The sequence below is a fragment of the Carassius auratus genome, chromosome 20 (assembly GCF_003368295.1).
Source record: "Carassius auratus strain Wakin chromosome 20, ASM336829v1, whole genome shotgun sequence".
Lineage (NCBI taxonomy): Eukaryota > Metazoa > Chordata > Actinopteri > Cypriniformes > Cyprinidae > Carassius > Carassius auratus.
In genome coordinates this window covers 3,690,283-3,702,482 of record NC_039262.1, presented here as the reverse complement: position 1 = coordinate 3,702,482, position 12,200 = coordinate 3,690,283, and the positions used below count along the sequence as shown (strand labels likewise).

At 36.7% G+C, this 12,200-nt stretch overlaps 1 protein-coding gene across 2 annotated transcripts; it reads left to right on the top strand.

The window, feature by feature from the left end:
- Nucleotides 1–365: 365 nt before the first annotated feature.
- On the top strand, nt 366–9,867 carry LOC113120582 (uncharacterized). Of its 2 annotated transcripts, none has more exons than XM_026290487.1 (10): nt 366–1,268; nt 5,689–5,875; nt 6,260–6,371; nt 6,876–7,066; nt 7,324–7,434; nt 7,527–7,670; nt 7,775–7,992; nt 8,196–8,355; nt 8,853–8,992; nt 9,603–9,867. In XM_026290487.1, exons 2-10 carry the CDS (start codon nt 5,689–5,691, stop codon nt 9,618–9,620), a joined length of 1,281 nt encoding a protein of 426 aa, XP_026146272.1. In that variant the 5' UTR covers nt 366–1,268; the 3' UTR covers nt 9,621–9,867. The 2 variants fall into 2 exon arrangements, with proteins under 2 accessions (XP_026146272.1, XP_026146273.1); XM_026290488.1 differs by lacking the exon at nt 366–1,268 and adding an exon at nt 4,610–4,851.
- Nucleotides 9,868–12,200: the final 2,333 nt, after the last annotated feature.

Here is a 12,200-nt window from a genome sequence, read left to right as displayed (position 1 = left end):
GTTTAACTGTTAAAATGTATTTTATTAACATCACATTTTAAAAACTACATCAAATAACAGCATTAAAAACTTTCAAATAGAGAAAATCAAAGTGCAATTATTTTATCACTTTGCATGAAATAAGAGTCAAAAGTAGATTTAAAAAATGTGTTTGCATTTAGCCTCTGATAACATCAAATTCAGAAACAGAAAATACAAGTGTGGACTAACGTTAACCTTAGTTGTGCTTTGCTTCATTTTGTCACTTTGCAAACTCCATGCAAAAAGAACAAAAATAAAAATAATAATAAATAAATAAATAATAATAATCTCAATTGAACCGGTGGTGGCAAATTCCTAATAGCCTAATGTACGTTTTTAGGTATTTTAATAAGATAGATATCTAAAATACGTTGCACATACCGCTCAACCATATGGCTCTGAGCTCAACTAACGCGATCATTATGAAGGTGTTTGAACAACAAAACACATCCACTTGCACATATTTGACAATCGGAATATCAGATAAATCCTGCTATAGCTAACTTTTTTTTTATTTGTGAAATTTTGTATAAAAAAAGGAAATAAAAGAAGATCATCAGTCATTCAGCACTATTTTGGCTGCAGTGTGACAAGCAATGAATGAAGCGTCTCCAAGGGAACCATAAAGCGATACTACGATCAATAATGGTCGCCTTGAAAAACTTTTAAACTTACGTATGAAACGGTTAAGCAAGGCTTACATTTAAATGTGTCTCTGTTTTGTTTCAAGTGTATGGTAAATAAATAAAGGAATTAAAAAGATGGGCACAAAACAGGTTTGTCCTGTCTCACACTTTGAAAACGCTGAGCTAATTTAACAGCTAATTTAGCTAAAGGGGTACCTCCATTTGGTCAGGATTTTTTTTCTTTTTTTTTCTGGTGTTGACAAAGAATGAAAAATCGCTGTCTGGCTGCCTTTAGTCTCCTTTTCATCTTTCCGTCTGCTTTCTCCAACCATTAATCCCAGCGACTGCCTGACTCAAATGATTCGCGATCTCACTATGAGCTCCCCCAGACAGCAGGTGACTCCGAGCCGGATCCGTATTTAAACCGGCAAATCCGCGTTACAACCACCTCCGTTCCACTGCTCTAATACGGATCCAGCCCGTGTCCGGGTTTTAGTAGGCGGGAACAACCGTCGCAAAGCAGATTCGGGCCGTATCTGTGATACGAGCGCGCGATTTTTCTTTCTGCAGTTAGAAGAGGCCAGTCGGCACTCGAAATCCTACACTTCAGACTTCACAAAGGTAAGCAATAGTTTGCTCAAACTACTATTGATGAATGAATGTCTTTTTTATGTTGTGCACTCTTTAACTTTATTTTTTATTTTTTGCTCCTTTGATCGGTTTTGAATTGTATTAGCTGACTTATCAGAGGAGAACATGCTAACATGAAGACGGTCCAGAGGACTGTAATTATTTGAAATTGACGAATTTAACTGCTTCTATTTATTATTTATGAACTATTATTAATATTTTTTTTAATGTGCTGCGTGGTAATGTCAGTGATAGGATAATTATGTCAAGGCTTAACTAACTAATGTCTCCCGTAGACCTTCATTTTAAAAGATATTTTATGTATATATATATATATATATATATATATATATATATATATATATATATATTAGTAGTAGGTTATTTGTCAAAAGTTTGGAAATATTTACATGTTTTAACGTTTCTGAAAGAAGTCTCTAATCTGCTCAGTGTTCACCAAGACTGCATTTGTTTAAAGCTGAAGTCTGTAACTTTTTTGTTCCAAATGTACATAATGTATATATGCAAGTACATTATGAATCCATTTTCCAAACCGTGTTTTTGTCTTATTGTGAATTTCCACGTTACACCTGTAGTAAGTGTTTATAAAGGGACTATTTTAGACTGGTTCATGTCGCAGGACCTGCGTGTCTCGTCATAATCTGAGAAGTAGTTCCGGCTACATTGTTCTTCCGCAAGATGCATGCAGTTCTTTTTATTAACCACTGGAGAACCGTAGCGTTAATAAAAAAAAATACATTTAAACCGTTGTATTGCGAAATATTATTAAAAGAACAGTTTTCTATTTGAATATATTTTAAAATTTTATTTATTTCTCTGATCAAAACTGAATTTCCTACAGTCTTCAATGTCACATGATCATTCAGAAATCATTCTAATAATAATTAGGATGATTTGCTGCTCAAGAAACATTAGTGATTATCTATATTGGCAGCTGTGCTGCTTCATATTTTAAGGCAATAACAATTTAATTAATTTTCTGATTGTCAACAAAAAAATTAATCAATGGAAGGATTTTTTTTGTCACAATTAATCTTTTAGACACAATGAAAAGGAGGGAACCGCCTTTGACAAGCTCTGGAGTCAGACGGAGGGCTCGTATTTCCCTCGAGAAACGACTTCATGACATTGCAGAAGACTGTCTATTAGAATCAGAACCAACTCAAACTCAAAAAGTTGAAACAGATTCCATCACAAATGACACCCAAAGCAACAATGACTCTAGACTCCCTCAGATAGATGACCATTTAGATTTTGTTTGCACAGATGATATTGGAGAAGTGACAGAAAGACAACATGTTTCAGAGTCTGACTCTGAATCAGAATCTGAATTTGCAGATGAGCCAGTCAGCCTTGTTGAAAGTTTAGCCAATTGGTCTGTACAGTTTGGTGTTTCTTTAGTAGCCCTCACAGCCCTCCTTACTTTGTTGAGATTGTACCACCCAGAATTGCCTAAGGATGCTCGAACCATCCTTAAAACAAAAACTGAATACAAAATCCAACAAAAATGTGGTGGTTTGTATCATTATAGAGGAATTCTGACAGCTATGCATAACACCCTGAACCAAATAATTGGAAAGATTGCAGATGGCTTTACTTTTAGATTGCAAATCAATATTGATGGTTTACCCTTATTTAAGAGCTCTAATTTACAGTTATGGCCCATTTTAGGACTTCTCTTGAGTTTCCCAATGAAAGAACCTGTTGTCATTGGGCTTTTTAGTGGTACTAAAAAACCAAATGCCCCTGATGAATTTTTGAGAGATTTTACCCATGAGTTAAAGCAGCTGCAGGAAGGGTTCTTTTTCAGAGGAAAAAAGGTTTTCATTGAACTAGATTCTGTTATATGCGATACTCCTGCTAGAGCTTTTGTAAAAAACACGAAAGCTCACAATGGATACCATGGATGTGATAAGTGTTGCCAGCCAGGTGTTTATGTTAACAACAGAATGACATACCCCAGAAATGATTTTGTTTTACGGACTGATTCATCATTTTCAGACAGAGTTGATGAGGAGCATCATCATCATGGACCACATGGATTTTCTGGTCTAGATGTGGGCATGGTGTCTAGATTCCCTTTAGATTACATGCACCTTGTGTGTTTAGGTGTCACAAGGAGATTATTAAATATTTGGCTCAGGGGTCCTTTGACGTTTCGCTTGTCCTCCAGTCTTGTTGATCAGATTTCTCAAAGTCTAATTCAGATGCGTGCGTACATACCAGCTGAGTTTGCAAGGAAGCCGAGGTCTCTGAGAGATCTAGACCGTTGGAAAGCTACTGAACTAAGACAGTTTCTGTTGTATACTGGCTCTGTTGCTCTGGCACCACATTTAGATTGTGATGTATATAATAACTTTATGTTATTGTATACTGGTATTTGCATCCTTGTCAGTCCTCAGCTGTGTTCTATGTTTAACAATTATGCGAAAATGCTACTAACAACATTTGTAAGTCATTTTGGGGAGCTTTATGGAAAAGATGGCTTAGTGTATAATGTGCATGGCTTGGTCCATTTGTCAGCTGATGCACAACTGCATGGTTCTTTAGACTCCATCTCAGCTTTTCCATATGAAAATTACCTCAATACACTGAAGAAGTTTGTGAGAAAGCCAGAATTTCCTCTTGCACAGATAATACGAAGGTTATCAGAGGTTGAAGACATCAGAACTGTCGAGCTCCCCTGTAAAGCTTTAAGAAGGCAACATTATGTTGGACCTGTTCCCGACGGCCTTCAAGCTACAGCACAATACAGGCAGCTGCAGACTGAACAGTGGTCAATTAAAGTTTCCACTGGCGATAATGTTTTTGCTATAGACAAAGACATATGTGTTATCTATAACATTGTTCAGTCTGTCGAGGGCATATATGTAGTGTTTAAAGTTTTAACACAGATGGACAATTTCTACAACTATCCAATGAGCTCGGATTTTCTCAGAGTATTCATTGTCTCTCATCCAACAGGACCGTTTAGGGTAGCCAAAATATCACAGATCTCGCACAAGTGTGTGCTCCTTCCTTACAAAGATAGATTTGTTGTCATGCCCTTCTTGCACAGCCAAAGTTATAGTGCAGAGATGGATTAGTTCTGGGACAGCAACATTGTGATGGCCCAGATCCAGCACTCATCTAGCACGTATGGAATGGTGACCCCATATTTAATATTAAGATAAGATTGTGTGGCTCAGATAAGGTCCATGTCTGGTTTATTCTTTGCTCTTTGCCTGCTATGGCCTGCTTGTGGCCCAGATCTGGAAAACAGGTGTGGATCACCCAAGGTCCGTCATTCAACACCAAATGCAAGCTAGCTCCTCATTCCTTATGGGCTGGATCTGGGCCATCACAGTGTTGCTATGTGGGCAGGTGGGGCTGTAAAAGGTGAGGGTTAAGGGCAGAGTGGCGGGAGACAAAACAATTGATGCTGACTAAAGACTGACTTAACACTCGGAACTGACGAAGAGCTGCTGTACTCCACAAAGGTTTCTGGAAACTTGTGGATTTTGACAATGTAGGGTTTTTGGATGACTCCTAAAGGACACAGTTTTGAGATTTGGTGAGTGTGTGATATTTGCTTTTTTCTATTTTAGAATTTATTTTGTGCATACTATTGTGCATCAGAGGAATTTTACCTTGTGATGCATTTTATGATAGCGATTATTATGCTGATCTGTACAGCAGCAATAATCACAGTGATCAGGACATATAATGTAAGTACTGTACACGTACATTGTAAGTATCCACAATAAATAATAATAAAACTTATGTCACAACTAATTTCAGCAACCTAATTGAGACAACATTTTCCATTAATTCACAAGTTTACACTCCTCTACAATTAGAGGGGGTAAAGAGTTGGGCCCAGAACCCAGAGTACTCCCCCCGTAAAATATTATCATGATTTTTTTCCCCATATCATACAATGCCAATATTTATCTTGATATTAGTTTACCTACCATTTACGGGGAAGGAATTTTTTTTTTCTTCCACATATTTGTGAGACCTTGAGAATGAATTTACACATGTAAAGTTGTTTGTTTACAATTAAACTCCACAGAGTAGATAACTTTTAATTTAGTATTGTAGGATTTCTAGATGTGAGTGAGAGAATGATGGTGTTTGTTTGTCAATTCTCTGTTTACTCTACCGTGGTAGCTTTTCTAACCATGAAATTAAATTATTAAGAGTAACACTGGATTACATGTGGTGTTCCTTGTGCATCTACAATTTTGAATCTTTACAGGAAAAGGCAGGCTATGCTGGTTATAACAGAATAAAAAAAACCAAATATATTGATTGAAAGAAAATGTCAAAAGGAGTGTTTCAAATATTGTGTCTAATGGATAACTTTTTCAAATATGTAATAATTTCTGCAACAATTTCTTTTTTTTAGATGTTTCTACTCATCGAATTTACAGAAACAAAAACTGTCAACATTATATCCGAGTCGTGGTTTGAGGATGGTGTCACTTGGTGGCCAAATTATAAAAGTGATGAACGCATAAATAGAGCTATCCAAAAATGTGAAGAGCCAGGAGAAGACTGGAAAAAGTTTGATGTCCGAGTCCTCTCAAGAACTGGTAAGAATCTGATTTACAAACATAATTCAGGTGTTATGAAATACACCAACTCTGTAAACAAACAGATTTAAAATTCTAATTATTAATGGTCTATTTCTGTCAAAATAGTCATTCATTTCTGCCATTAATTGAGGGATTTGGAACACCAGCCAAATATTTTGTCACATGTCATAGTTGTTGCTATAAGGAGATAGTAGTGTAGCACTGTAACCCCACCCCCATGTACAAAATAATACAGTACACTAGTACAGTAATTACTCAAGTGGTTAGATAATACTGCAAAATGGATTTGATAGTGTACTTTGTCTAAAGTGATGCATTTTTGACACAGTCATCATTTCCTGCATGCGAGTAATCATTTTTTTATTTGTCAATTTTGATCAGGTGATTACCTTAAAGCAAGAGACAAACTGAGGGCCTCACTGACCTGTAATACCTCTGAGTTACAAACAGATGATGAGGAAGAAGTCATTAGGAAGAGAAAAATTAAGCCAAGGTTTCATATTCTAAAAGACTGACACATGCACCATTCGAAATTACATTTAGAAATATATTTGTTAACTATAGTGTGTTGTTGTCATAAGTACAGACTTTGATAAAAAGTCGGTACTGAAATTTTAAAGAACCCGTTCAACAGTGCTCAAAATGTTAGAAGGAAAGGCTGTTATCGCCATATTTTTTAATTTTCATTACCGACTTGGAAGTCTTTTGACAACACTACTATAGAGCTAACATATTAGGTTGGGCAAACATGTTTTTTGCTATGGTGTAATTGGCTCTAATTATCAAAGCAAGCAATGGATTCTTTGTATAGTGACTATTGTGTCTTGCAGTACTACAGATGTCAAGTGAAGTAAAGATTCCTAGTACAGGCTTAGTAGGCTAATTTAATATTTAGCTTAGTTGAGTATAAGCAGTTCTTACATTTTTAAATCAAGTTGTTGATATTTGATGCCCAAAAAATCTTTATGGTCCATTGTAATTTGTTTTTGTTTGCTAGGCAAATCTTTGGTGATACAGATTCTGACAGTGAGCCAGAGGGTGGTATAAAGAGGAGATACCACAATCTCTCCACTTGTCTACCGCCACCTATTCCTCCACCTACTCCTGACATACCATCAACTGAAACCTGCCAGACTTCCATTAGACCTCTGCCAGATCTGAGGCAGACTGAATATTCTTCTTTCACTGGTACATTCCTGCGTTTCCATTAATTATTAATAAATTATTTTGTAATCAATTTTTTTGTTAATATCTAACTGTTTAGTTGTAACATTAACATAACAGTATTAAGTCAAGTTACTTCTATGGGACTGATGCAGTTAATGTAACTTCATGTCCTCAGTGACTCATGACTCATACTTGAAGGATTTATTAGTATGATACTGAATATATGATGTGTTATTCACTTAAAAAAATCTAATTATTGTCATTTTCATGTTTCACAGCAGCACCACCTGTCCACTTTAATGCAGCTGGAATGCCTTCCAGTCCGCTACGCCACTGCTCTGTTGGATATGTCCCCAATCTGATGCCTCTTGAAGATGGATATTATACAGGTAAAATATTTTATTTTGCTTAATCTTTGCTCATCAAAGTTATTACATATGGGCAAAAACTATGAGTTCATCTTGTCTCTCCCTGGTCTCAGTGCCTCCAGTTGCTACACCTACCTCTGACAGGCCATCAAGCTCTATGGGCCACATCTCTGCCATGCCTCAAATGTCAAAGGAGCATTCCTTCAGGCCCACGTTTAGACTGGGGAAGATGGGCACTGGACCTATTCCTTGCTCTGGTAAAATCCTTTAAATATAAAACATTCTACAATTTTTCTAATTATATATATTAAGAAAACTTTGTAATTTTGGTCTTTAAATGCTTTCTTAACTCTTTTTGTAGCTGCACAGCTGCACATTCTAACATTGTTAGAAAATGTTAAGGAACAGCAAACACAGCTTGCCTTTGCTGTCAGTAATCTTGCTGCACGACTGGGGACAGAAAATCCTGTGGCTGAAATGCCTCACAATATCAGTGTTCCACTGGCCACTATGCCTGAAGTTGAGGAGCTGGAGGAGTGGCTTAAAGATTCAAGAAACGCACGGGCTAAACAAAACATGGTGTGTCTTTTATTATTTTATTATTATTATTATTATTATTATTATTTATTATTATTATTATTATTAATGCTACTTCACAATTGTTGTACAAATTTATTCTGTGCTTATAAAGTATTCACTGCTCTCATCTATATTTTCAGATCATTAATCAAAACAGAAAATAGAATGATACAGTTTTATATAATATATGTTTGTCTTTTCAGATATCTGCTCTGGGTGCTGTTGGAGGACAAAACACCAAAAGAATCACCTGGAACATACTTCATAGGCTTTTCTCAGATTCAGTAGCTAAAAAAATTAACTGGAAAGGAGTCAATGGGAAGAAGTGTTTCAAAGAAATGCACACAAGAAGTTTGTTGATCAGTAAGTATAATACGATACCAAGAAGCTGAGTGTTAAGAGTATTTCATAAACCATCTCCACAACCTAAATAATATTTATGGCTAAGATATTACTATTTCTTAAAATTAATTTCTAGGAATGGTTCACCCCAAATGTTTAATTTTCTGTTAATTTACTCACTCTCGGGCTATTCAAGATGTAGGTGTCTTTTTTTCTTCTGTTGAACCGTAAAGATGTTTAAATGAAGCTGTGGTCCTCTGTAATTCTTATAATGGAAGTCAATGCTACCGTCACTTTGAGAGTAATACATATACCAGCAAATTAATAAAACCTCAATGTATCATCAGGAGTATTGGATTTGTTTTGCCGGTATATGTTTCCCTTTAAATGAATATTTAAATCGTTGATATACCCATTTATCCCTTAATTGATGGACAATGTATAACTGAAGAACTATCATTTAGGAGCTTAGTAGTCTGGGGAAGTTTTTTTATTGCACATATTTTGTTTTTCATCAGGAGCTGTAAGGAGTAACCCGTCCTCTACCGGAGCAGCAGATACTGACATCGATTCTTACGCTATCCGTTGGTTCAATCTTGCCTCTGACCGTGGCGGCGGCCGGAAAGAACGTGAAAGAGCCAAAGAGGCATTAACTGAGGTAAATTTCAGATATAAACAGCATAAGAGGCTTTCGCATTTTACTAGCCATCAGGGTGGTTTCCCGAGAACTAATGGTCACCTTATCCTGGGTACACACCAAAAGATTCTTTACATTTTATATGATTTTCAAAATGTGATAGACCACATTTTCATCTCGCTTTCTGATTGGATATTGTTTAGTTTCACGTGATAATCTCCAGAGCGTACATGTGTTTGTCATCGGGGTTCCCCCCACACATCAGGATTTCTGATCATAAATATTAAACATGTTGAATATTTATGATTCGCGGGTCCAACATTCTTCCAATCAGGTTTGGACACTCTTAACACACCTCACACCAAGAGAAAATATGATAAGATAATCTGTAGAACCATCAAGATAATCAGGACATAGCTAGGATTGTCGGAAGGGGGATATCAGCCCAAAATCAGCCTGATTATCTTTGTGTGTACCTAGCATTAGGAATGCAGGATCCATCTATCAGTTAAGCCTTCGCTGAAGACAACATGTATTTCACATGTTAATCATTGTCTGTGACTGTCTCTGAACAGTGCTTCAATAGATCTCAACAAAACTAACAGCTTTCTTTTTGGTCTTTTGTTTGCAGATATCTCATGGGAATTAAATCGCACATGTGAATGGGTTTGTTGTTCCATTGCTTTGCTACCCGTTCTGTTTGGTTCATGATGGGTCTGCGGTTCATAATATGAACATTTTTTTGATGCAGCTTTTTGCTGCCTCTTTCTACTCAAGAAAGAAGACCAACATATCTTTTTGTCACTTGTTTCCCTGACTTCTATTATTACCATTCTCAGTTTATTTTTATAATTTCTGTCATCTTTCTATGTCATGTTTATTTGTACTTCATTATAAAGCGACCTTGAGTTGTATGAAATGTGCTATATAAAATAAACATAGCATTATTATTATTATTTACCACTGTTTTAATCTTTTGTTTCCAATTAGTTTTTTTGAATGCATGATTATTGTGAAGTAGTGGCTGTGATTTAGTGCTAACACTAATTTATCAGGTGGTATTTTAGTTTAAAAAGGTGTTTTAAATTAATTGTCTATCTAAAGTAGTACTTTCAACATTTAATTGCCTGAGCATTTCATGTTAAAACCTAAAGAAAAATATTCAGTGGCATGAGACCATAAGATATTAGATAATATATATGACAAGATTCTTTAAATTCTAGATATTGTATGTATACTACTTTAGAGAGAGAGAGAGAGAGAGAGAGAGAGAGAGAGCGTGTGTGTGGGGGGGGATGTACGGTCTACAATTTGAGCTAGCCCTGATCCGGCATGATTCTGGACCAGATCCAAAACAGAACTGGACCTGATCTGGCCCGCATTTGGGCCAAATTGCCATAAAGGAATCCGGGGTTGGCCCAGTTCTGGTCCGGATAAGGAAAAACGGATCCGTGCCGGTATTGGCCCGTTGTGCCAAAAGACACCGGCCCAGGTCTGTTGCGTGGATCTGGCCCAGAACTTACGACGTGTCTGGGCCAGATCTGGCCCAGATTAATTTTGCTATCTGGGCCCGAACTGATTAAAATGATTCACGCTCCGAACTCCCGAACTGACTCAAATGATTCACGCTCCGAACTCCCGAACTGACTCAAATGATTCACGCTCCGAACTCCCGAACTGACTCAAATGATTCACGCTCCGAACTGCCAGACTGACTCAAATGATTAATGCTCCGAACTCCCAAAATGACTCAAATGATTCGCGAACCCGCTACGAACTCCCGAACTGGTTCAAATGATTCGCGAACACGCTCAGAGCTCTCGAACTGATTCAAATGATACGCGATCACCAATCTGACTCAAATGATCCGCGAACCCGCTCCGAAGTCCCGAACTGACTCAAATGATTCGCTAAACCGCTTTGAACTCCCGAACTGATTCAAATGATTTGCGGTCCCCAAACTGACTAAAATAATTCACGAACCGCTCCGAACTCCCGAACTGATTAAAATTATTCACGCTCCGAACTCCCAAACTGACTCAAATGATTCACGAACCCGCTTTGAACTCCAGAACTGACTCAAATGATTCGCGAACCCGCTCCGAACTCTCGAACTGATTCAAATGATCCATGAACCCGCTCCGAACTCCCAAACTGACTCAAATGATTCGCGATCCCCAAACTGACTCAAATGATTCGCGATCCCGCTCCGAGCCCCCGAACAGACTCAAATGATTCAGGAATCCGCTCTGAACTCCTGAATTGATTAAAATGATTCACACTCTGAACTCCCAAAATGACTTAAAGGATTTGCAAACCTGCTTTGAACTCCCAAACTGACTCAAATTAATCACGCTCTGAACTCCCGAACTGACACAAATGATTCACAATCGGAAGTTCCCATCCAAATCAAATGACACCGCCAGCGCTACTATTGACATTAAGGTACGAAAAGTATGTTGTTAACAAATAAAATATCAATATTTCCATTCCGAACTGCTTTCCACGTTAACATCCACGAACATAACCAGGTGAGCAGATCACTCTCTCATTATTTGATTGCTCTAGTTTTTATCCACTCATCATCATCATCGTCATCATCCACCAATCAGAACACACGAGAACTCTTTGACCACAGCTGCTGTGCTTCAAAAGCTCTTGCAGCAGCTCAACACTGGTTTTCTCTGAGGTGGTCGGATCACATCAGATTGTGGTTAATCTTGCTGAACATGAATTATATCTACTCTTTCCCTGCATTTTCAATCTCCAAGGTGAACGTTATGACAACACACTATTAGAAAAAAGGATTCATTGGGGTTCTATATAGAACCATAGGGTTCTTTCCTCAACTCCAAAGAACCTTTTATGCTAAAAAGGTTCTATAATGATTTTTGGCCTAGGTTAATATTCTGCCGATAAATAAAAATAAATAGTTTTTGATAAAATGTTATGGTACTTTGATAAAATCTGAAATAAATTATAAAATACATAAATCGTACAGAATTTAATTTATTTCATGTAACATGAAAGGGAACATACAGATTAAGAAGATAATATTGTGCTGAAAAATATAAATTAAATGTATGTTTTTGATAAAATTATATTTTATTTTAATAAACAGAAGAAAATATGTTAAATATATATTATTTTATATAAATACTAAATGAAATCTACAGAATTTGACTTTTTAATTCTATTTTTGTGATTAATGGGAACATGCAAATTGGGT

Bases quoted from the DNA above. Each gene is read 5' to 3' on its own strand.
- LOC113120582 (XM_026290487.1), top strand. From the start codon at position 5,689: ATGTTTCTACTCATCGAATTTACAGAAACAAAAACTGTCAACATTATA. The intron at 5,876-6,259 runs GTAAGAATCTGA...AATTTTGATCAG, and splicing joins CCGAGTCCTCTCAAGAACTG to GTGATTACCTTAAAGCAAGA. The intron at 6,372-6,875 runs GTTTCATATTCT...TTTGTTTGCTAG, and splicing joins AAGAGAAAAATTAAGCCAAG to GCAAATCTTTGGTGATACAG.